Source organism: Mesoplodon bidens (assembly GCF_964165515.1).
Source record: "Mesoplodon bidens genome assembly, chromosome: 4".
Taxonomy (NCBI): domain Eukaryota; kingdom Metazoa; phylum Chordata; class Mammalia; order Artiodactyla; family Ziphiidae; genus Mesoplodon; species Mesoplodon bidens.
This window is the reverse complement of record NC_138160.1, coordinates 33,216,747-33,244,074: the sequence shown is the minus strand read 5'-3', so window position 1 is coordinate 33,244,074 and position 27,328 is coordinate 33,216,747. Positions and strand designations below refer to the sequence as shown.

The 27,328-nt window shown below is 34.8% G+C and overlaps 1 protein-coding gene across 1 annotated transcript in view; it reads left to right on the top strand.

Annotated features, from left to right (window-relative positions):
* FYB1 (FYN binding protein 1) overlaps positions 1–25,469 on the top strand; it is a 171,033-nt gene extending 145,564 nt beyond the window's left edge. Inside the window, exons 10-19 of the mRNA XM_081233888.1 lie at positions 2,502–2,524; positions 3,601–3,667; positions 4,437–4,571; positions 6,239–6,264; positions 8,775–8,841; positions 11,348–11,438; positions 12,599–12,761; positions 20,382–20,415; positions 23,288–23,319; positions 24,108–25,469. Of these exons, the coding sequence (XP_081090014.1) occupies positions 2,502–2,524; positions 3,601–3,667; positions 4,437–4,571; positions 6,239–6,264; positions 8,775–8,841; positions 11,348–11,438; positions 12,599–12,761; positions 20,382–20,415; positions 23,288–23,319; positions 24,108–24,130 (661 nt within the window). The 3' untranslated portion in view covers positions 24,131–25,469. The remainder of the gene's footprint in view (positions 1–2,501; positions 2,525–3,600; positions 3,668–4,436; positions 4,572–6,238; positions 6,265–8,774; positions 8,842–11,347; positions 11,439–12,598; positions 12,762–20,381; positions 20,416–23,287; positions 23,320–24,107) is intronic.
* Positions 25,470–27,328: the final 1,859 nt, after the last annotated feature.

Sequence of the window (27,328 nt, the reverse complement as noted above, 5' to 3'; positions counted from 1 at the left end):
GGTTTTTATGCTTAATATTTTAAACAAGTATAGCCCCACAATATTTACTAGCATCTATTCCTCCCTTATGCATATTTAACAAGAAAATGGAATAAGAGACATCACTACTACACAAGTTTTTTTCTTGAAACCACAGCTGCTGCTGGCAGAGATCTCATAACAGAATATGCTTTGTCCTTAGTAGAACAAGGAAAGATGCTGAGTATAGCTGGCAGCTTGTCCTGGCAAGAATAAGAGAAGGCACCATCCTCTCCTCTCCCTCCCCCAGATGCCTCCTGGTTCCTTGCACTCTTTACCAGCTCTTTCCCAATTCCTCCAGGGTAAGGAGAGTGGACTGTGTACTTCAAATTCTGTGAGCAGACAGGAGGCTTAAAAGCACAGGTCCTGACAGCGGTTCTTCTCCCTTTCTTCTCAACTAAGCAATTTTTTGTGCTAAATGTGAAACATTGAACAAAAGGAAATTACAAGTGCAAATACCACTCGTCCATCACATAAAAAAACTTTCTTCTATGTATGTTTCCAACCTTTTCCCTGCGATTTATCCTTTCCTCTTTCTCTTTCCTCCTCTTTTCTCACACTCTCCTCTCCTTACCTCTCATTCATCTGATCAATTGTTTGTATTCCAAAAAGACCGTTATAGGAAATTGAAGAACGGCTATAGAAGTGAAATAATGTATGGTGGCTTTGCTCCTGCTTATAACTCTGTTCTTTAGGAATTGGGTGTGAGACTCTCCAAGGGAATGTATTGTATTTGCCAGGAGTGGCAGCCAACCCAAACTGCAGTTTTTCACATAATTCTGTCTGCTTGCTTCAGGCTCAAAGGGAAGTGTTGAGGACAATGAATGTGAAAATAGTTTGTAAGCAAGTAGAGAACATACTAAAAATTCATCAAAAATCAATTCTTATTTATATATTAGGACACTTGTAGCATGTTTTTCTCCAAAGTTCCATTAACAAATGTACTTTTTATTTCTAGATTAGCAGTAGATCTGCGTCGGACCAATTTATTTTATTCTGACTTAAAGGTTGAGGAATCAGATATGAGTGTATAATTACACTATACGATTGTAATATCAGACTGATATCTGTAACTGGCAGATTATCCAAAAGGCAAAAATGGTGACAGGGAGTGCAGCGAGATGTAGCCAAAAGGATATTGTAAGGGAAGGCAGTATGCTAAAGTTCTCCTCTCATCTCTTCATTTACTTAAAAGTGGGCTTGGTCATATCATGTCATTTCTCAGAGCCTCAATTTCTTTCTGCAAAATGAACTAGATGACTTCTGAGATTTTTTTTTTTAGTTCTCACACTCTACACTTCCTTTGTTCTCACAGAACTCATATTTTAGTGGGAGAAATGGACAAGAAAACAGACGATTATAAAGAGGGGAAATATAGAATGTTATCAAAATAAATTAAAAATCAGAATTCTGGATTTAGAGAATCAGGAGCCACACTCTACAAAGGCCCCATGAAGAGGATTTCAATTTTTTTTAAGTTCTCCCTTTTAAAAAAGTGTAATGCTATTGGACTAAGAGTTAAATGCTGTGACTATAAGATAGCAAAAGAAAATTGAATTTAATGCAATAATGGTTCTGGAATAATACTCTCTTTTTATAAATAAGTCCATCTATGGAATGATGTAATACAGTATAATCTGAAAACTGCCCCATGGGAAAATGCTAGAAGCAAACAGTATCATTGTTTAGAATACTTTATGGTACTGAATCTCACTTGATTCTTATTAGGTTTGTTTTGCTTTGTTTTTTGCTTTGTTACTACTCATCTATTACAATAAGGAACAGTTTTTCTTCCTTTTCACATATAACATCTGATAAATTTTTTTCTAACTAAAATATAGTTGATTTACAATACTATATTAGTTTCAGGTATACAACATAGTGATTCAATGTTTTTATAGGTTATACTCCATTTAAAGTTATTATAAAATATTGGCTATATTCTCTATGCTGTACAATATATCCTTGTAGCTTATTTATTTTATACATAGTAGTTTGTACCTCTTAAAGCTTTATCCCCAACTTGCCCCTCCACCCCATCCCCTTGTTACTGATAACCAATACTTTGTTCTCAATATCTGCGAGTCTCTTTCTGTCTTGTAATATTCATTCGTTTTACTTTTTTTAGATTCCACATATAAGTGATAACATACAGTATGTGTCTTTAACTATCTGACTTATTTCACTAAGTACAATACCCTGTAGGTCCACCAGTGTTGTTGCAAATGACAAAATCTCATTCTTTTTATGACTGAGTGACATTCCATTGTGTACATATACTACGTCTTCTTTATCCATTCATCTGTCGATGGACACTTAGGTTGCTTCTATTGATATATCTTGGCTATTGTAAATAACATCCTGATAAACTTTTGATTGGAATGTTATTTTTTCTTTTGTATAACTGCTTAATATATGTACTTCTCTCCCTGATAGCTAAATACTTCATATATTAATTTAATTGGTCCACTTTTTTTTCCTAGCCACAATCAGAGTGGAAGTGGAGGTAAGCCACACACTTTCATCAGCAGTTTCTGCAAGTCTTCAACGTTTTCGTGTGTACTAATGACAAAATGCTTTTGTCTGCAAATAACGAGGAGGATCTTAATGTGGTAGAAAGAACACTGGACTAGGAACCAATGACCTGGAGTCCAGCCCTGGCCACTGAGTGACCCTGAGCAAGTCAGTTCTTTCTTCCAAGTTTGTTATGGGTCATAGGGTGACTCCGCTTCCAGTATGCCCAGGGCAGTCTTGATTTATGCCAATTGTCTGAGCACAATTTTTAGTAGTATCCCCCTTCACTTTCAGAAATATCCTTGTTTGGATGATAACTTACATGGTCACCTTAGCTATGACTCCTAAAGACTCCTTTTTATCTCATCAACAAAATAAGGGTTACTAATACCTGGCAGTGTTAAAATTCTCATCCTAAAAATCAAATTTCAAGTTGACTGTGCATATTCCTGTACAGAGAAGGTACTCAATAAAGATTTGTTAAATAAATATTTGTCAAATAGAAAGGTTCCTAAGGACTATAGGATAACAAATTAAATAAAGGTTTAACTTTTAAAATATCCATTGATTAAATGAAATAAAGAAATGAAAAGTCACCCCATCAATGTTTATAAATTCACCTTTCATTTTATTTGCTTTTCTTTACTTATATCTTGATCAGTAGTTTTTTCTGAATGTCTCCTCAGTACTAATTAAATTTTTCTTATCACCTCTCCCTTCTTTTTCCACAATAAATTCTAACTCCATCTTTATTTAATTTTACTTTTTTCATAGTTATTTCCCCCCCATTTCTTTCATCTCCCATGCATACTACTCTTTATCTTCCCTCATATTTTTATTACATTTCACCTCTAAGAATTCCTTATAAGATAATGTTAAAAATAATTAATTTACCTACTACCTATGTGACAGTGGGAAATAAAGCTACTTTTTATTTAAATAGTTGATATGAAAATAGGATGCTTTCTGTGATTAAATAAGACAGAGTTATTATCAGATTTTGAGTGAACATTTGTGACCAAATTATAAAATTAACAAAAGACTTTTTCCCCCATAATTCACATGAAGGGATGTTCCCACCTCCCCCAGATGATGATATTTATGATGGGATAGAAGAGGAGGATGCTGTTAATGGGTAAGAATGATCAGCGAATTGCCTTTCTGCAAAGTATTGTATATAGTGGAATTGTATAGTTTTGATTTCTATTTAAAATAAAAAGCAGAAATAGCATTCCCTGTTACATTACCAAAAATTATTTGAATGTTTAATTAACAGCATTAGTAAATGCGGAAGTGTAACTGCACCACACTTCAAATGAAGTGGTATATTGTTTGGAATAACCTTGACAACTACATCAAAAGAAGTGAAAGGAAAAAGGGATAAAGGATTAGAAGTGTTGCAGATTTTTTTTTCAAACTTTTCCCTATCATTTATTTATCAATCAATAATTTATTTTTATGACAATCTGGAAAGTTAATCAGTCACATGGCTATCCTTTGTATATTAATCATAGTTGTAGGCAACCCAAAGAAACTGAGATCATATGCTATCTGTGGCAAAACCAGTATTGAATCCTATAGGTGTTTAAACTTTTGAAATGGCGTATTTTAAAATTTAAATACATTAAAAAATTTTAATCTATTAACAACTTACTTTTAATACAGTAAAGCTAAATTGATGTTTAAAACTTAATCCTGACTTGGCTCGCTAGTTTAAGAACCAGGAGAAATCTACCAAATAGGAAAAAATAACTTAACTATTTACCTAGTAGAAGCAGTATTCAAAGACCATAACCTATAAACGTAATAGCTTCATTTTGTTCAATACAATGAGTAGCTTACAGCCTGAATGATCAAAGCAGTATAATTATAAAAAATCTGATCAATACCTGCATGCTTCAAAGCTCCATGCAACAGGTTGAAGAGAAGAGTAACACGTGGTCCTGGGGGATTTTGAAGATGTTAAAGGGAAAAGATGACAGAAAGAAAAGTATACGAGAGAAAGCAAAAGACTCTGAGTCAGACAATGAAGGTTCATCGTAAGAGTCGACCAACCACCAAATACAGTGCACGATAACAACACTAATAATTTAATCAAATGCTGCTAATATTTTATAACCAATAACCAATTTCTGACAGACTTTTAAGCCATTTTAATGTGTTTTTCCATTAGTTATTCTAGCCTCATTTACTGTGTCACCCTTAAACTCATGCATTTATATAAGAGGAGCACAAAGTATTCGAAAATCATCATATGGTTCAAAAATATATTTGGCTTTCCATTCAAACATGTACAAGCACACACATGCACAAGTGCACACACACACACCCTCACACACTCATACACACTCACCCTCCATTTAGTAGGACTTTTTTTAACTGTGGCATCACATCTGAATGTTCACAATTCCAATGCCACATTTTATTATATAATATTGTATACTGACTATTCTTCAAAATATACATTTTCTTTTAAAAATTAATTGCTAGAAATAAAGGACACAATTTGGAATTTCTTTTCTCTAAGTACAGTATTTAAAGTCTTTGTAACTCTATATCACAATTGTGATATATTAATTCTACTTGAATTACATATTTATCCTATAATAAAATTATTCTAAATATCTTTAGTTTGTATAAATAAAACTAAATCATAAATTTTATCTTTCCGTCTAAAAATAACCCTTTAGTATAAGTTCCATGTGTATGAATTTGAAGTATCTTAATTACACTCGCTGGTACAGGATATCCTTATTTTGTATGTGCCTAATAGATTCACCACACTTAACTGAAGTCTTTATAAGATGTTAATTCCACATAGAAGTCCTAATTTTAAACACTTTTGTGAGACACTAAAACAACACTCAATAAACAGGACTCTTAAAATTACAAGTAAACATAGCAAATCTTCTCTTCATGCAGCATTACTCAAATGTAGTCCTTAGAAATAAAAGCACAGATTTTTTTTTGCTCTAATTACACACCAGCTAATTCTGGTTTTAGATCACTGAACTAATGACCTTTCACACTTTACTGTAACTGTGCACCATTCTTCCAGTGATGTGTGTATGTGTGTGTGTTTAAAGCTCAGAAAGTAATAAAAGCAAAGGTCGTTTTCTGTTGCAACTAAAAGCCACCCGATCCTGATTTCAAATCACTTCTGTTAATAAGCTCTCACTCTCTAATTTCAGTGGATATTCCTCTCTTATTCATCATTCTTCTTTTGGAGATATACATGTACATATTGTTGAAACATGGTCATATAGAGATTCCTATGACCTCTGCTGATTTTGACTCGGCATTTCTATTCTTTGAGTCAAATAAACAGTTTCGGGCCTGAGCTATGCCACAATGACTCCAGAATACTGAGACCATTTAATTACTCTGGTATGGTAATATGCCCAAACTTCATAGAACAAATCTGCAAACATTGGTCTAATGGCTGTGAGCAAAATAAACCACTGGATATCTTGACTCTTGACTTTTTTGGTCAACACTGGAGTTGACAAAAAGTCTTGCTAAATTCCAGATTGATGGACAAAAACTTGGGACTTAGCAGAGAAATGGAGGATGAGAAAGGAATGACAGTCAACAGATTAATTAGACTTTATAAGCCTCCAGGCTATTCATGTCTCTCCTAAATAAAAGACTAAATTTTTGTGTTTATATTGGTCTGATTATAACTGTGTTCTCATTTTCTTTCCAGTTTCCCTTCTCCTCCTAAACAAGTGGGTAAGTAATAAAAGCTAATTGTATATTTTATATCTCACTCCTTGCAGATGAGGTAGTGGAAAGGATTGGCTATAGTCAAGCTGTCTGAATTAAAATCCTAACTCTGAAAATAATATATTGTGTAACCTTGTCAAGTAACTTCACCTGGGGTCGCCACAGTTTCTCAACAGTAAAACAGTGGGAAGAGGAAATTTTTAAATATCAATGATTTTTAAACAGTTCTTCCAGCCATAGGATCACTATGGAGAAAGGGACAAGTGAGTAGGGATGGACCCCAACATTCCCCATGGACCCTCCCCACCCCAATTCAGTCAGAGCTTGATGTATTGGACTTATGCATAAAGATTACCACAAACATGCCACATTATATGCCATGAAGGTCCTTCTAAATCTAAATTTCTTTGATTTTTAAAATGTATCACGTATATTGTCTTTGGAAAATTTTCCACTGCTCAATGTGAAACAGTTTCTTCTTTGTACAAATTTGATCAGCTTATTTTTTTACCCCTGCTGAGACAGATCTTTAAAGGAGTTTTCTTAAATTTACTTTGAACAAAATAAAATGTCTCACAAGAATATTCAGGGGCTTTCAAAAAGTTTATTTTAACTTGCAAATAAATTGAAAGATGGCTTCCCTGGGGGCGCAGTGGTTGAGAATCTGCCTGCTAATGCAGGGGACATGGGTTCGAGCCCTGGTCTGGGAGGATCCCACATGCCACGGAGCAACTAGGCCCGTGAGCCACAACTACTGAGCCTATGCGTCTGGAGCCTGTGCTCTGCAACAAGAGAGGCCGCAATAGTGAGAGGCCTGAGCACCGCGATGAAGAGTGGCCCCCGCTTGCCACAACTACAGAAAGCCCTTGCACAGAAATGAAGATGCCAGACAGCAAAAATTAATTAATTAATTAATTAACTCCTACCCCCAACATCAATCAATCAATAAATTGAAATAGCAAACCAAACACAAAGATAATCTATTCTTCCAGACTGTTTATCTGACTTTGTTTTCAGTTATCAATTTGAAAATATGTAAGGCTCTAACTTAAATTGATCAATAACTGATAAACTTATATCTTAATCTATAATTTTCAAAAAGTACTCAAGAAACTTAGCTCCACAAATAGTAGGTACAAAATGGAAAAAATGTGATCAATTAAGTAAAAAATGTGTTTCTTGTTTTAATTTTCTTTCATTCTCAAATGTGTATTAAGTGCATGTGCATGGAATAGTAACTTTTCCCTTTCTGGAAACCAGTGATATGTTGTATTTTTACATTTTTATTATAGATTCTTCATATAGTTGAGCAAGTTTTATCCTGTGAAATTACTTAACCTGAGTGGGAGGAAAATACACACACAAGCACACACACACACGGACATATATACATACATATACAGAGCATATATATATATATATATGTGTGTGTGTGTGTGTGTGTGTACATATATACAGAAGGGGAGGGTTATTTTTGGTTGCACCAGGTCTTAGTTGCAGCAAGCGGGCTCCTTAGTTGCAGCTCCCCGGCTTCTTAGTTATGGCATGTGAACTCTTAGTTGTTGCATGCATGTGGGATCTAGTTCCCTAACCAGGGATCAACCCAGGCTCCCTGCATTGGGAGCGTAGAGTCCTATCCACTGTGCCACCAGGGAAGTCCCAAGGTGGGGGGGGGGGATTTTTTAAAGGAAATCAAATCCTTACCACTACCAGAGAACATTTTAAACTTTCTGTGATAATCATTCCTTAAAACATTTGTACTCTCTTCAACTCATCTCTTCAGCTTAATTTGCTGTGGAGCAACTTAATAGGTGTAGACAGGACACATTCCTCCTGACTTTATTAACAAGAAGTCTAGAAGCAAGAAAAATGTCTACATATTGGAAAAGCCTTTGAACCAGTTAAGGTCATATCAACTTTTCCACCAGTACTGATTCTCAGGACCTGCTGGTATCAGAAGTGTCTTTTATTTTACAATTGTGCCACACATAATATTCCTATAAGGTAAAAGTTAATAAAGACAGATCAATGAGTAAAAAAGAGGGATAGATAGATAGGCACAAAGACAAAGACATATAAATAAAATGATATATATTATCCTAGCACCCCAAATCCCATAAAAATCTTGACTTCAATCTCTACCTGCAGCCAATGGCCAGTAATATTGATTTGCTTGTCAGCAATCTACTAATCTTACAATTCATCACATTTGTGGATATTCAAATAATCTCAGTCATTGCTTTAGGGGTTTTTTCTGATAACAATAGTTATAATCATTGTCACTGTTTTGTTGTTGTTGTTTTTCTTTTTGAGGGATATTTAACACAAGCATCAAGGAAGATAGGAACCTCTCCCTTTTAAGGAATAGGCAGTGCCTCCAGGAGAAATGTACAGAGACCTCAGGAAAACGTATTTTGTTGTCCTTGAAACAATCTTTATATTAAAATACCATTGAATGCTCATATCAAAATGTACACTAACAGTGTTTCAACATTTGCTATTCTGTCTTTTGTTAGACATGGGAGATGAAGTTTACGATGATGTGGATGCCTCTGATTTCCCTGCTCCACCACCAGAGATGAGGTAATTTAAATGTTCTCATTACAATAAAGTAATGAACATCAGACGGTTCAAGAAAATTCAGCTGGAATAAAACCCCAGTGAGGGCGTGTGTACTGTGTGCCATCCTGTTGGCTCAGTCCTCCTCTCCCTGATCCCAACTCTGACCTCTCTGCCAGGTTTGTCAATGGATGGATAGCTCAGGTCCTCCTCCTCCTTCTCTCTCTCTCGCTTCCCCTCACCCCTTCCCAGTGGTCCTTCTTCCTGTCCCCTGATTATCTTCTGACCTGTGACTCATCAATGTCTTCATTCATTTATTCACTCATTCACTGGGAAAATATTTGAGAGCCTGATCGCAACTGCTCTCACTGATTCATTCGCTCCCTTTTTTACTTTTTTCTCAAAACGTTTTTTGTCTTGAACACACTGCTTAGTTTATGTCTCAATCCTAACCCACCTGCTTCAAGACTCCTCCATCCTCCACAAGAAGATCATTTCCTTTTATGAAAAAAAAAAGAGAGAGAAGATTTGTGTTTTGAAAGGACTTTTAAGAGTTATGTCACTTTTTCACAAAATCATCTGATTCTCAAAGGTTCCATTCAAACAAACAAAAACAGTCAACAGTGAATAGTGACATTCTTTAGCTTACCTATGGCTTCAGTTTAATTTTAGACAAAAGTTGTAGGAAAATCTAAAATCAATTAATAGAAGAGGAGTACCTTTTGAAAATTCTTTTGTAATAGAAAATAACACGTTAGGATGCTTTTATATACTCCAATAAATATGTGAGATGATCTGATACATGCTATGTATGGAAGCAAGAACACCTCTCTAGCTTTTTCAAGAAAAAAGAAAGATGAATAAAAAGATCTTGAAGTTGATCAGTTAAAGGAAAAAAGTAACATCAATGGAATACAGTAAGTGGTGTCTTCTGAGCTGTACTGGTAAAAATGCATGAGTGAACTCTAAGTTTCTGTTTTTGTCTTTTTTGGTTTTTTTAACCAACATTTTTAAACTAATTTTACAGAACAAGAGCAAGATCAAAGAAACTGAGGGGAAAATATCCTGTTATTTATATAGGAAGATCAAGTTCTACAGGGAAAACACACCAGAAATATGAAAGGAGAATCATTCTCCTTTTTCAGTTCTCCATGAAAGGAAAATCTAATCTTCAGAAATATGTTAAGTTTTAATATTCCTCACCATTGGGAAGTCACTTCTATTCCTGACAGTTTTAAGCACATTTTTGTGTTTAATATTACTGTAGAAATGCCACCACATTCCATTAAATAGCTCTCTAGGAACCCAGAGTCACCCACTGGCCCTTTTCTTTAAGCAAAATAAGCCCCAGCTGATTAAACTTTGTGCAATATGTACTAATTTCTTTCCTGTTGCTTATTTTCAGAGTTTAAGGCAATCATGTGTCTCTAACACAGCATTCTACTTTTTAAATAAATGTCAATAAATTACCTTTAAAGAGAGCTTGTGGGGCATTTTTAACATTCATGTATATTCTGATCGCTCCAGAGTGCTAATCCGGGCCAGTGATTCCACTACTACCCAGGTACCATCAGAGAGAAGATATGAGGGACAATGCAGAACCTAGGGCAGGACAGTGTGTTAATTCATTTCCCAGTGAATGAACTAAATTCTAAGATTCAAAAATTTAAATAAATCAGTTACAAACAAAACTTTACCTTAGGTAATCAAAATTAATGTCAGTGTTTAAAATTTTTCATTATTCACAAATATTCTGATTTTTTAAATTCCCTCCTACAGAGAGTCACAGCCTTTCCCTAACATCCATACTTAACCCAGGAATTGTTCACAACCTTGGTTGCAAATTAATATCACCCAGGAGCTTTTAAAATATATATGTCAGTACCTGGACCTCACTCAATTTAATTAATTAGAATTTTTAATTAATTTAATTTCTGGGAATTAGACAAGGTCTGGTATTTTTAAAAAACTTCCCAGGTGATCCTATATGTGGCCAGGCTGGAGAATCACTACCTCAGAGCTGTTCACCTCTCTTATAATAATTGGCTTTAGTTGGTATCATGAGATGTGACCCTGGCTTTGTTTTAAGTAGATTATATATAGATAAATTTTTTAAGCCATAAAAATCAGTCTTTCACAAAGTGTTCTTTTTTAAAAAGCCTTTTCTATGACATTAGCCAAACCACTTAATTATCTAGGAAGGGTTGAAAAATATAAGGGGTTCAAGAATAGGTTGAATCATATGAAACTGCTGATATGTAATCATGTTTAAACTATACTTCAGTCATTTTATACCATTCAACATAATACATTATCTCTCACTTCCATTTTAACTCAGTTTGTATTCTCTTGAAGATCTATTCTACATTATAAAATGTTATCATTTATTACAATGAATGTACTAGATTTCTAACAAAGATAATTGAAAATGAAATTTAACAAAAATGTAATATTATGAATTGTCTGTTATACACTATTCTTCTTATATTTTGAAACTAAATGCTATTTTATGTGTATTCTGCAATCCTAGTCAAGGAGCCAAGGCCAAGGCAGAAGAAAAAGACCCTAAGAAACTAAAAAAGCAAGAAAAAGAAGAAAAAGACTTCAGGAAAAAATTTAAAGTATGTTTACATTTAAATATCATACAAAGTTCAAAGTGCTAATAAAAAAATTGATGATTTTTAAAAGTGTAATTATCAATATCACAGTTCTCCATCACAACTCCTTTATTTTCTACAAAATTTATTTTAGATTTAAATTTATTCCTATAAGAAATTAAGCAAACTCTCATACATGCACAATATATGTACTGTGATAATCATCTAAATTTAGCTGTCCTTTGAAACTTAATAAGGTAAGCTAAAAATAGAATAGATAAAAAAGATGTGAGATAGATAGATATATGTGAAATATTATTTAGCCATGAAAAACAAAGAAATCCTGCCATTTGTGACAACATGGACGGACCTTGAGAGCATTATACTAAGCAAAATAAGTCAGAATGACAGAGACAAATACTGTATGATATCACTTATATGTGGAATCTAAAAAAACCAAACCCACAGAAATCAAGAGTAAAATCGTGGTTACCAGAGGAGGGGAGCATGAGGAGATGTCTGTCAAAGGGTACAAATACTCAGCAGTTAGATGAATAAGTTTTAGGGATCTAATTACAGCACGGTGCTTATAGTTAGCAATACTGTATTATATACATGGAAGTCCCTAACGGAGCAAATCTTAAATGTTCTCACTATAAAAAAAGAAATGGTAATATTGCGAGGTAATCAAGCCAATAGAATTTAAGTTCTGATTGTTATCATTTTGCAATATATGAGTGCGACAAATCAACACATGCATTACATCTTAAATTTTAAAAAACTTTTTATTTTAAAAATAATTATTAGGGGCTTCCCTGGTGGCGCAGTGGTTGAGAGTCCGCCTGCTGATGCATGGGACATGGGTTCGTGCCCCAGTCTGGGAAGATCCCACATGCCGCGGAGCGGCTGGGCCCGTGAGCCATGGCCGCTGAGCCTGCATGTTCGGAGCCTGAGCTCCGCAACGGGAGAGGCCACAACAGTGAGAGGCCCGCGTACGGCAAAAAAAAAAAAAAAAATTATTAGGTTGGTGAGGTTATGAGTGATTTTTCTCCAAAGAAGTTATTGTTATTTTTTGAAAACAAGGAACTAGTTATTTACAAAGATTTTCTTAATAAATCTGTCAATGAATTACTTGAATAATACACATCAATCAATAATGTAAATGCTTTTCCTTATTTTTCCAGTATGATGGTGAAATTAGAGTCCTCTATTCCACCAAAGTTTCACCCTACTTAACTTCTAAAAAGTGGGGGAACAGAGATCTACAGGTAAAGCCTGGGGAATCCCTGGAAGTTATACAAAACACAGATGATACAAAAGTTCTCTGCAGGAATGAAGAAGGAAAATGTAAGTCACTATTTATTCTTTATAGATAGGACACCCCAGAATTTAACGACTAAACAAGTTTTAGTGATCATTCCTATTTGTATTAACTGTTTTTGCTCATGCTTTGTGAATTGTGGAAAACATTAAGAAACTGGAGATCTTGCTGTGCTGGAATCAATGTATTTTATTTTATTTTATCTTTTCATTTCCCACCTGCTATATTTGGCACTGAGTTGCCAAAGTTTTGCCAAATTAGTGCTTCTGAAAATGTGGTCCCACAGACCACCAGCATCAGAAAACTCCTGTGTGTATTACAATTCTAACACCCTGGACCCACCCTTCACTTGCTGAGTCACGTACTCTGTGGGTCAGACAGAGTCTGTGATCATAACGGCTTCCCTAGTTTGCTCCTATGTACACTAAAGTGAGAACCACTCTGCTAAAGTAGTGAGTGGTTCTGCTCTGGTCTGGTTTGAAGTTATATTGCATATGTCACACCTAGAATCTCCAGTTTTCCTACCTTGCAAATTCACTTGTTTTCACTTCCTGTTCGGCCACATTTAATATGACATTCTATTCCAAATAAACACAAGAGAGTCCTGTCCTCTCTTAGCTACTAAAGCTGGCAGATGGAAATGTTTTTGTCCAGTTTTAAAAGGAAGCTTATTTCATTTAACGTCCAGGGAAGAGTAAGTCAAAATTATGTTGTCCTATATTTAAAATTGAATAGCCAGCATGGTTGTCCCATATCAGCTCGGTAAGTCTGCATGGAAAACACAAACTCTGAGTTCAATTTTAATGACAGGAAAGTGACTCAGGGACAGGAACCGAAGTAGATTTTTTTAAGAATAAAATACAGTGACTCAAGGGTGGGGAAAATGGATCTAAAATTTTTATGGAAGGGGTGTGGTTGGCTTTAAAAGAAAAAAATGGGATGTGGGTGCAAAGGATAACAGGCAGGGGTATGTAGCATTACGACTTGAAGGTCACTGGAGATAATTCAAAGATGGAGCTCCAGAAGACAAAGAAAACCCTCATTCAGATCAGGATTTGTGAAGATGTACCCCAAGGAATAGTCTTAAATGCAGAATAACTTCATGCTTTAAAAGGTCATCAAAATATTTTAAAATGTTCAAATTTTTAAAATTATTAAATAAGTTATGATGAATATACAAACTGAGTATTTTCCAGGATGATTATGATAGCATGAGGAAATTCTCATGATACAACAGTAAGAGAAATAAGAAGCCTGCTTTAAGTAGGATAGGATTTATTTACAGCTATGTTAAAAAATATGTAAATAAAAGAAACCAAACTAAAATCCTAATAGTGGCTGATTAGGGTGATGGGCCTAAATGATATGTTTCCTTCCCTCTACTTTCCAAATTATTTCACATTTTTCACAACAGAGAATTGTTCTAGTACTTGTCATGTGGACCTTTCTCCAGAGGACAAGCTTCAGACTTATCTTGACCTGCTGTCCTGAGATTTCTTTCCCCGCAACAAATCCCATCTACAGCAATGCTCCTCGGCTTCAAAGTGCATACATTTCACGTGGGGATCTTGTTAAAAATGCAGATTCTAACTTAGTAGGTCTGAGGTAAGGTGTTTTCCCAAGCTCCCAGGTAATTGATGCTGCTGGTCCACAGAACATACTCTGAGTAACAGGATATAAATGACCTCAACAACAAACATGTATAGATACAGATGAGCAGATGTAGATTCAGCATCAAAAAGAGAAATTCAGAGGAGACTCCTACCTAGGAACCAGTAGACCTTAAGAATGAGGAAAAGCAACAGCCATTCTGGGATAATTTGTAATCTGCTATCATTTTCTACTTCAACATCAATAATTCTAAATACTGCTATGGATGACTGGATGACTCCTATCCTCTTAGAATTTATCATCTGTTAAAAATGAGAGGTGAAAACATTACATGACATTCTGGTAGATAAAATCAAGAGTTCCTTGTAACTTTTATCTTCTTTTTTTTTTCTGCTGCAGGGCCAATGCACTTTACAATTCTCAAGCTCACTGATAACTAATTCAATTCTTAGGTGGTTTGGGGGTCCATCTCGAACAGAATGAAAACCAGATGATTATATCAGTAGCACTTGCGTACTAGTTGTTTTTATTTATAGACTTTCTTTGGCCTAGACTTTGTCTTAGTTTGGCTTTCCCATTTGGGAGGAGATTCTGGGATACTCCCATGAGCACGTGGAGAAGTAGACTGGGAAGAGAAGGCAGCTAATAAAATCTTGTTATCAAAAAAAGGTACACTTGGGTAGTAGGAGCTTAATCAGTTGGGAACTCGGAGCAGCAGTGTTATCCCATCTGGTGGGAAACAAACTGGGGTACTTATACAACAACTCCGTGTCCATCAGGAATTGAAGCCTACTCCTGGGCAGGTGGGAGGACCACCAAGAGCATCTACGATTGCATTATTCCACAATTCAATGATCATATCTGCTTACTTTCCCTTTTATTTTTCCAAATCTCTTGCTTTTCTTAATTTTTCTGAAACTGCTGGTTAGACTTTCCTTGAGCTGGATCCTTAACATGTTTAATTTTCTTAATTTCTGATCTATTCCTCAAATACCTCCATAGGATTTGGGACAATTGTTGTATGGATTTAACCCTTCCTCACCTGGATTATTGCAATAGCCTTTCAAATGATATGTCTCCCTTACCCTTCTCTCAGCCAATCCACTCAACATACTGTTACCCAAATATTATTTTTAAAAACATGAAGTCCTTAGGGTTAGTATATAAAACTCTTTGTGATCTAGCCTCACCTTCATCAACTATTTCCCATCTGCAACTAACACTCCAGAAATGTAAACTACTCATTTGTCATTCCCTGAATAAATTATGCTATTTCATCCTTCTATGCTATTTTATTCTACTTGGAATGCCCATAAATTATCTATTAAAAACAACCCAGTTGTCCTCTAAAATTGGAAGTACACTCACTCACTCCTCCGCAGCCACCCTAACACAGTTAATCTCTCCCTTGCTGCACCATGCCACTACTGTTATTGCTGTCACTATCTTTACTGTTTTTCCAATCTATTACTTTTATGAGACTGAGCTTGAGAGTAGCTTCAGTGAAATGTTCTCAACATTGTATTGCCAACACATTCTACACTGCCTGGCACCTTGTTTGGGGCTTGCTGAATTGAGTATAACAATTTGGAGATTGCAGTCGGATAACCAGATGAAAATCTGACATACTGACATTCACAGGAAGAAGTCCGTTGAATAGTTTAACTTGTTAGAAGACAAAAGTTCTCTGTCTTAGCCATAGTGATGTGGTTCACTTGTTGTGTATCATTTGGGAGACTCTGAATCTTTCAGTTCCTTTTTTCTACATCTAATTAGCAGTAACGACATTTGCAGTCCAACACCATGATGACCCTTATATTTTCCTTACTTTCTATTCTTCTTTAATCCAGACCAAAAAAAAAAAAAAAGAAAACCGTAGTTTACTTAAACCTAATTTGTAATGATAGATATGAGAGGCTAAATCATTAACAGTAATCCCTTCCCACTGTGGAGTAGAGTACGAGCCACTTTTACAGGCATTATCACATTTGATCAAGTCTCACCCACTGACTTGTAGAAAAGCATATTGTAGAGGCATTGAGATCTTAAATATATATTTCTGTCACATTCCCAAATGTTTAGAATTTCTCGCTAATATTTGTGCATGTTCCTCAACTCAGAGTCTCTTAAGCTGTGAGTTTTCCCACCTCCTGTCACTGGAGAAAATTTTTCTACAAAAAAGTGTGGAATGAGACATAAGCTGAGTTATTTGAGACCAAAATGTTGTCCATTTCCTTTGGGCATCAAAGGAAGGGGAATTTTAAAGGTGCTTTGGGTGTCCCCAAATCCAATTTATCATTTCTTTGCTTAGGTAATTTTGGTTTCGATTTTAAAACAACACATGTTCACTGAAGAAAATTTTTGTATTCAGAAATTTAATGTCACCTGATTTGAAGCCCTAAAAATAAGTAGGGAGAGAAAAAGAGAGAGGGAAAGAGAACATTTTTATAGACCTAGGATAATAATTTATATTTAGCATTATACACTGCATTTTGTTTTTAATTTCTATTACACTATGAGCATTTTCTCTTGAAGTCTGATATTGTTCCACTTGCCTTAGTAAATCTATGCAGTATGACTTTATTGTTTTTAAACTGCATGAGGCCAAATTGAGTAAGTTTAACTTTATTTCTGGATTTGCTCACAACAAAGGAAATAATAAGGAAATAATAAAATTTGTCATTTTTATTGAGTAAAAATTTTGAAAATATTAGAACAAAGATATTTTTCATTTTTTCCAAAGATGGTTTTGTATATCCTTGGTAATTTTATATTCACAACACCCTTCTGAAAGGTGAGTTATTAGTCCTGGGACACATCTGCACTGTAGCAAGTAAATGTTTTGGGAAAAAATTAACTGGCACATATGGTGGGTGGGTGTTACTTTCTTAACCAACTCTACCCACCACATATTTCAAAACATTTGTTTCAAGTGACTGTGTTCTGCTCTATGAATGTGAGATTTCCTAATGATAATTTCATATTATGTGTGAGAATCCCTGGTGTGCCAGTGCCCACGATATTATAGAGCTAACTAAACACAGCAGCCACTCTGCATGTTACAGAACTATGATGAGGTTTTCTGTTTATTTCATTTGTTTGTATTTTTCATTACATTCCCTATGATGAATGTTCATGGAACATGTAAGCAGAGAACATTTTTCTACTGCAAAAAAAAAAAAATTTGTGTCTAGGAACTATCATGGAGAAGTTGTTTAAAACTTCATGGTAAGACACTTGTTTTGACACTGTCATGAATCGTGCTTGTAATAGAATGAAGTTTCAGCGGAGATTTTTAAAGGTACTAGACAGCAAAACCTATGCTGTATTAAAAGTTGTTAACCCTGCAAAAGTGCTATATAATAGTGATTTTATAGTTTATGAGCCCCAATGATCACATCATTTCAGGGAACTAAAGTAGAGCAGCACAGTACCATCCCACATCCCAACCCCCTGATAAGTTTGTTCTTAAATAATATTCACAATCGTTGATGTTTATGTAGCTCACACAACAACAAAACAGCAACAACATTAGAGCTTTCAACAAAAGAAAAAGCTGCTCCATAGAACTCTTGAAGAGTCAAGATATAGGAGGAAATGTAATAGGGATTTGAGAAGCTAAGAAAATATATTTTTTTATAATAAACTTTGTGAGGTTAGGTAATTAAGCTGTATATCATGAGTTATTAACTTTGGTCGTTGAAAGGACTGTTTTATGCCTAATTACAGATAGTGTTTTATCCAGGTCTACACAATTTTAGCATAACTGAGTTTTAAAAAGTAGATGACCTACAAGCACAAGAAAATAAAAACCTCTTGTTTCCAGAAATGGTGATTATATTCTCTTTGTTTTGGATTTTGTTTCTCTTGACCTTCTAAATATTTTTTACAAACAACAACATAAATATACTTGAGGCCAGAATAATTCCAATCTCTGACAATATTTTCTTACTTCTTATACATTTCTCTAATTGTCTACATTCTAATATTAGTTCAGACACTTTACAAAGCCCAGACAACTCATGATGAGATTGACTTCATTGTTAAAGGCTTCAGTTGTTATTTTAAAATTATTAATTTAAACATGAATATCATGGGAACACTTACTTGTATTGTTTTATTTTCCAATTTGTTTTAAGAGAAAATTCAAAATGAAAACATAACCATCAATTTTAACTAATGAAAAAAAAAAACTTTGTGACTCTTACTGTCTGTAGAAATGGTTCACACTTTATGTTAACCCTAAACAGAAGTACAAGTAAAGACAGACTTCAATTATTGGAAGCCTGACACAAAATCCACAATTTGTTCAAAAAGTCTGTTATTTGCACAGAGTTTCTCTTTTGAGAGACACACATAGATTTGAATTTGTTAGAGATGAGATTATCCCCCTTTAAAAATTATGCTAAATGATGATGTCTACCTTAACTTTTTTTTTAAGTTTGTTAACGTGAAATGACTGAAAGAACTGTGGAATCAAAGTCTACCCAAGGATCATAGATATTAATTTTAGATGACCTTTATATGAATTTTCCCACTTCTTTAATTGAAATAAAAAGGAAGGTATAACATGGTCTAATTTTTCATACTCTGAGAAAAATATTACTTATTATACTTTTATCATTTTGACATATGCTTCATTACTGCCATGCTGCAGTAATACAAAGATAACTTTGATTCTTTATTTTCCAAATATGATTCTTATGAACAATTTTCATCAACAAGTTTATTTCTTGACAAAATATTTTGGTGGAATTTTTTTTACCCTGGAATATTTCAAGGGAAAGTTCATTGTCTTAAATTTTAATCTACAATTTCAGTTGTATGATTCTAACTTTTGAAAAATTTGGCATGTTAAATCAATGGAAATATGATATTAGTATGTTTACATAAGTTTATTAACATTGGTATTAATTTTTGCTTGTGAGCTTCCTGCTTTATCATTTTTTACACATTTACTCTGATTTAGAACCAAAACTAGATCTGAGGTGGAGCAAAACCAATAGATTGACTCAGTGAAAGAAGTTATTTAGAAGCTGTATTGACAAGACTATAAATGGTACTGATCTCAAGCATACAACAGTGGCTAGACGCTAACACAAAACCAATAATTCCAAAGGCTAGTAACATTAATTAGATGTCAGCAGACATTTTCTTAAGAAAAATAGCCCGTATTTTTTCTTAGGAGTATTTTGCACAAGAGGGGCAAAAATAAAGTGAAAAAAATCTTTGCTTTCTTGTATAAAATGTTTATTTTCCATTTAACAGAGGAATCACTAGAATCCCTGATACGTGCTCTTCTAATAATTATTTGTTCCATGAAAGAAGAAAATGCAAACATTGACACTCTGTCAAATGGCAAAAGCAATAGTGAAAGATCTTTCACGCTGATTATAAGACAGCTGTTTTGAAACCATTTAGAATGCACACGCCCCCAAGTAAACACTAGATTGCAGATCTGAAAGGGGAATGGAACACAGTTCTGACTGTTCAGTATAATAAAATTTGAAAAGTTAAGTCTTAGACCTGGTGATATTTAAAATCCCTACCTGTGACCTTTTGGCATAGGAGAAATTATGCTTAATAAATTCTTAAAACTGTGTCAAATGGGTAACACCTTAAAGAAATAGATTAAAATGTGAAAGAAGATTGTGCTACAACCTACAGTAGCTTAGAAAAGAAAATATTGGTTTTTAATTTAAGGGGTAAAGGAGGAAAGATTGTAAATGGAGGAAAAGAGTCATGTAGGAGAGAGAGAGAGAGAGAAAAAAAGTTAGAGAGAAGAGGAAAAGTTATAAAGCAGAAACTAACACACCACTGTAAAACAATTATACTCCAATAAAGATGTTAAAAAAAAAAGGAAGGAGAGAAAAGTGGACACAAATAAGAAAAATAAGTCATATTTGGAGATAGATATAATTATTCAATATATTATATCATATTCTTTTAATTATTAAATTCTATTTCAATTTCTTTAAAAATAGTAGGGAGTTTTCAAGTTTGTTAATAAAATTTATTTTCTTTTTCTTTCTTAGATGGTTATGTCCTTCGGAGTTACTTGGTGGACAAGTAAGCCCATTTTCTTCTACTACTATACTTCCAAAAATAATTATATGTTTTTCTTTAAGAAAGTTTCCTAATATCACTTACATATGATAATCTACTAAACTATCATAAACAAATTTTAAAACAATATGCTATACTAATGTCAATATGGTAGTACCCATAACAAAGTTAGTTTTGATAAAGTGTCACTCTTTTAAGTATAAAGGAGGAGCTCTTCTCATTCATGATTATACAGTTCATAGTTTTATATATTCATTGGATACACACATTGCAAATATTGGAGACAGGTCAAAACCACTAACACTTTCATTAATACTTTGCATTTCACTAGCTATTAATGCAGTTGATTGAATTGAATTAATCAGGTATCGATTAGTGTCTGCAGAGTAGGTTCAAATATCACCTGTTAACGGTTTACAGCTTGGCCCCTAATTGAAGGCTTTTCTTTACTCACACTAGGCATAGTAGAGTATTAAATTGCCTTTTTTGGAAGCATGCAAGAAAAAGATAGTGGTCAATGATTCTTCTATTTTTATGAATAGGACATTGTCACAGTCTGGTACTAGTGCTATTAGAGTCCACCCACAATGTTATAAGATTCTATTCCAAGTAAACCAGTGCAAGAAATGAACTCCATTATTAGGGTAGGTCATATACCAATACAGAGATTTACAGAATTCAGCATGATTAAGAAATCAAGGAAGATTCACAAACTGTATCCATAAACAACCTGACACCAATCAGAAAGAGGCAAAGCAATGTTAAGGGCTCTGTCAGCAAACCAGGAAAGAGTCAAAAGAAAAATAATCACAGTACTTTTATTTTCCTCAGAGCATTAATCACAGTAGTAGGCATGGGACTTTTCAGTAGGTTTTACTCTATGAAAGATACAAATTTCAAGGAAAGAATGCGTGACAAATAACGGGACCACGTCTTCATCAGTGATTACTACAGGATGATTAAGAGAGAATTCAGAAAGTGTACTCTCTAAGTAATTATTGCTTTACCACCTATTGAAGTGAATACTTAATAAAAGTTTATTGAATGAATAATAGAAAAAATCTGTCCTCTTTGCATTTGTATCGGATTTCCATTAGCCAAATCCTCCCTCAATCTCAGAGAAAGGATGCAAACAGAAGACATAGGGAACTCACAGCATCTGCCATAGTTGGCAGCAATTTGAAAAGCCTGCTGTTGCTTCCATGATAAATGCACAGAGGTAGTATAGGAACCAAGAGTAGGTCTGGTCTAAATGACAAAATCACCTTACATTTGTGTATCCTACGTTTCAAGGCTATATTAATATTTATAATTCTTTTTATTTTAATTACTTGCATATCATTCTCTCCTCCATTAGATTATAAGTTTCTTGAAATAAAAGCTGTGTCTTCCTTATATCTCCTGGTACATAGGAGGGACTCAGTGTGTGTGTGGAATAGAATATTTCACAAAGATTCAGGACCAGATAAAACCTAAAATGTGTAAAACTCACCAGAATGATTATTATGGCTGCTTCCTATAACCACAAATATTTAAAAAATTATATAACATAAGAATCACCATACAGTGACTTCCTTGGCAGTCCAGTGGTTAAGACTCCATGCTTCCAATGCAGGGGACATGGGTTTGATCCCTGGTCGGGAAACTAAGATCCCACATGCCGTGCGGCATGGCCAAAAAATTTAAAAAGTAAAAAAATAGGACTTCCCTGGTGGCGTTGTGGTTAAGAGTCCGCCTGCCAATGCAGGTGACATGGGTTCAAGCCCTGGTCCAGGAAGATCCTGCATACCTCTGAGCAACTAAGCCTGAGCACCACAGCTACTGAAGCCCGCGTGCCTAGAGCCCATGCTCCGCAACAAGAGAAGCCACCGCAATGAGAAGCCCACGCACCACAGTGAAGAGTAGCCCCCGCTCGCTGCAACTAGAGAAAGCTTGGCGTGCAGCAATGAAGACCCAATGCAGCCAAAAATAAAATAAATAAATTAATTATAAATAAATAAATAAAATATATAAATAAAAAAAAGAATCACCATACAAACCATATCCTGGCTGCTTATTTTGTAAACAATATTTATATATTTTAAATTAATATTTACAAATTATAATTAGAAACATTGCAAAAATGATGCACTCATTTCCTATGCCAAATTTTTTTTTTTTTTTTTTTTTTTTTGGTACACGGGCCTCTCATTGCTGTGGCCTCTCCCGTTGTGGAGCACAGGCTCCAGACGCGCAGGCTCAGCGTCCATGGCTCACGGGCCCAGCCGCTCCGCGGCATGCGGGATCCTCCCGAACCCGGGCACGAACCTGCGTCCCCTGCATCGGCAGGTGGACTCTCAACCACTGTGCCACCAGGGAAGGCCTATGCCTAATATTTCTGTATTTGATTCAACATTTGAAGTTCAAGTGAAAGTAGTATAAATCTGATATTACTGAACATAAAGAATCCATCACAGTTTTGGATTAGGGCCCTCAGTGGAGTACTGTGCCATGATTTTTAAGTTTGTTCAGTTCAACAAACACTATTGACCAAGGACAGCTGTGTGCTAGGCTTATAGTTCTATCTAAAGATGAGTAAGGCATGGTCTATGCTCTTGGGGCATGTTTTCATTATTCTGTATGTCTATGATATGGAATAAATTGTGTGTGTGTGTGTGTGTGTGTGCGTCATTTAAGAATGAAACAGAGGATTAGATTAAGTCAATGAAAGAAGATACAGATGAATATGAAATTTCTTCCCACTTATAAATATAACTTCTCACCCTTAAATGCCTTGTGTCACATAAAATCACATTATTAAACTTATAACCTAAATATTGCTTTAATGTTAAGAAGATTCTTTTTTTAAAATAAAATTTATTTTCTACATTTACAGTGATGGAGAGATTTATGACGATATTGCTGATGGTAAGTCTCACGTGGCACCCAGCACAGAGAACAGTCATGGTGAATTTACTGTTCTTACTGAAATACTGAAAATAGCTTGCTGGATTAATTAGAGCCTTCCAATCTGATTAGAATTTGAATCACCTGAAAATGTTAAGAGAGGTAAATGCCATGGTATAATGAAATAAAATTATTTTTGAACATGACTGAAAATCAAGGAAAAATCTCTTATTTATTTTCTTGGAAAACAAAAGAATGAAATATTAGTGTATTTTTCATTATACCATGAATCTTAATAAGAATTGCTTTTATCCACAAAAATATTTGTGCCTCGACAATAAGTAGGTACTTATTTCATAACCTGTATTACTCACTAGTACTATCTAAGCATTGTACATTTCTAAATTATGATCTAAAAAATTAATCTCACCTGAAATGAAATATAGTGTTAATTATGTTCCTTTTAGTCTCCTTTTAAATGTATGATTCTTACTGATACCTAACGTTTTCAACCTCATTCAGAACTACTATCAAAAAGTACATTTAATTAAGTACCAGGTAAAATAATCTTGAGTCTCATTTTGATAGAGAATAGATTTGTCCAGAAACTTTGTTTGGAAAAGTACACTAAGCAATGAATGTTAAATAAATATTGGCCTTCGATTTAACTGCTTTTTCATAAAGTGAGCCAATTCTCCTATTTTTATCCTAAACCAGGAGAGTATGAATCATTTACATTTACAACGTTGGAACACTTAGAGGATATGTATTTTGTGTAACTAATTTAAATTTGTATTTTCTTCTTTTAGGTTGCATCTATGACAATGACTAGTTCTCAGCTTTGGTCATTCTATGTTCATTTGATGACAATGTGAAGTCTGTGTTTTAATTGGCCTATGTTATCGGGTATCATAGAAAATGAATGCACAAAACTAGTTATTACCATTTGTTATAAAATTCTGATTATTTTTATTCATTTTGAGATTTTGGACTTAGAAAATGATTTCTCTGCTTAATCAACATCTTGGAAGACTGCATCAATGAGATGTAAGAAATATTAAATACCCAGTTCTGCCTCAGCAACAATTATGTAAGCACTTCTTTTAGACCATCAATAGACAACTCTCCCTTCCTAAAAAAAAAAAAAATCTTTGAGAAAAAATGGCTGTTGTCTAAAAAAGTATAAAGAACAACAAAAATATAAGGAAGGAAATTTTTAAACTTTTCATAAGAAGAAAAACTCTTGTTTGTACTTCTAATGATCCTATCTTATATTCTCTATTCAAATTATCTATCTTTTAAAAGGCAGGGCTGTCTCCACTCTTACTGGTGGGTTAAATGTTTTCAAAAATTATAGTAGTAACAGAACTTTTGTATAAAGTTTGTCCCTATTTGTTAATTATGAATATTTTTTAATTATTTGATGAGAATGTGTGCAATTAGTATGCACACCTAAGATTAAAACTGTACAAGGATCTAAAATGTTTTCTTTGTGTAGATTCATATGCTAACCATATAATTCTGTTTAAAGTACTGTATTTTAGGGTAGATATGAATGAAGACTACCCTAAAATTATGAAGAATGGAAGAATGGAGTTAAAAATTAACTAGCCTTTTATGGCACCTTTTTACTATGAAGACTCTTTTAAAGGTTTCTGTTTTTGTTTCTCAATTACCTCTATGGAAAAAAAAAATTTAAACCACTTTACTGGAAAGTTGGCCAGCAGAGGAAATACAAATTAATAAACCTTAGCGTTTGGGCTGGGGTATTTCCTATTGGTACGTACTCAACCAAAAACAACCCAAAAACAAAATGTGAAGCATTTGGGTTCCAAATGCTAAGAACACTAAACACCATGATACAAAATGCAGAAACCTAACACCCAAGAAAATAGCATATTAGGAAATTTTTTCACAGCTTCCAAAATATGAATTGAGCAAATCCTAATGCTGGCTCTGCTATTAATGAACCATGATGTGTTACTGGATAAATTATTTATCCTCCTCCTAGTTTTCTCATCTGCAAATTTCAGGATTAGACTAAGTCAATTTTTCCCAACGTTTTCACTATCAGTTACCTCAAATGTCTATAATCCTCCCTCTACCCTAGCCCTGTGTTTCAGAAGTTTTGCTGATTTTTAAAACTCATTGATTAAATAATGATTAATGCATTATCCATGTTTTAATATTGCAAAGGCCCATTGGAGAGTCTGAAGAGTAGCCCCACTGAATTGAAATAACTTCAAATAATTGTAAAGGAACTCAAAGTCTTCATGTGGTAAAGTGGGATTTCTATTAGGTGCTTTGAAATTTAAAAATAGATCATCAACTACTATTGTTCAATGTGTATATTCTGGGGGTCTGAGGCCCCCAAATTAGAAGCCACTGATCTCAAAGACTCCCTCCAATTATGAAATATTTTGATGTCTACTTTTTGATAGGGAGAGCCAGTATTTGCTCACGTGATGAATTTATTTTAATACTAGATAAAATTACATCATCCAAAAGTGGTTTTTGTTTGTTACATTTGGTAACAAATATACAACATACACTGACATTATGTTTCCAGTAATTTTATCTTCTGATTGAGAATGGTATAAACTCAATACAATGTCAGTTTTTAAAATTCTAAATTATATCAAGGGACTCTTTCAGAGTTATGGTTTATACACCAAGAAACAGACACATGTTTATGAAAGATTTATGTAATAGACAATCATCTTAATATAGGAGAAATATCTGAAGTATTAATTTTAATATACTAAATATTATTTCTGTTATGGTTTTATGTGAGGAATTTTGTCGTGTGAGAAGAGCGACAAATAAATAATACCTTCAGCAGATAACTTTGCCTCCTACTTATCAAGAAATCAAGGCCATCAGCCCTTCTGTCCTGTGAGTTGATCCCAAATCTATGTGTCTTTGAGCCCATTTTTTACCTCTTTTGATTTCCGCCTCAGAGGATGGGGTGGTACCTCCTGTTCAAGACCAAACCTTCCACCACTGGTGCCCTTGATACTTTGCCTCCTGTTTTGTGGTGGAAATTGAGATAACCAAGTGCAGTTCCCTTTAACTTCCTACAACGTTCAACCTTAACCCTATCCAGACACTATCCCAGAAAATAAGATGTCACTGCTTAGAGTCAAAGACACAACCTGTTATCTCACGTCTTTCTACCTTCTCTGGAGTCTTCCTCCTCCACAATTAATTCATTATCAACCTCCCTCTTGCACCTCTTCCCCATTCCTCTTTCCATCCTTCCCTTCCTCTTTTCTATCTTTAACATCTTCCATTCTGCAGATTCCCTCTTCTAGGCTTACAAACATACCAAAGTCTTTCCTATTTGAAAAACAGCAGGAAACCTTGCCTCGAATCCAAATACCTCTCTAACGACAGACCATTTCTATCTTCCTTTCCTCATCTTGTTGTCTTAAAATAGTAGGGTAAATGGAATTCCCTGGTGGTCCAGTGGTTAGGGCTCCCATACTTCCCCTGCAGGGGACACAGGTTCAATCCCTGGTTGGGGAACTAAGACCCCTACATGCCACCCGGCGTGCCACCCCCCAAAAAAGGTAGGGTATATGTGGCAGCCAGGAGAATGTGCCTCACAGACTTTCAACCTCAGAGAGCTTAATTAACCAAAGGCCCCAGCTTCTACACTCTGAAATCCATCCCCACAGTTGTGCCAATGCCAAGTTTCCCACAGACTGCTCCTGTGTAGCCAGCAATTGAGCATGGCAGGCCTGTTCCTGAAAGATACATAAGCTTCCAGCAGCCTGGCTAACCCTTCCTTACCCCACATATCACTCTGAGATGCTTCTACCCAATCATCTCCCCCTCCTCCCTTCATGAGGTCAGACTTGCGCTGCTGCCTGATGGCTCCTCCAGCCTTCCCTGGCCCCCTCCCATTTCCACTGACACAGGTATTTGTGTCACCCCCCAAAAAAAAAAATTACTACACTTTCACTCAATCTTAGTGTTTGCTTTCCAGAGGACCTGCACTGAACACAGTAGCGCTGGAGAGTTTGTA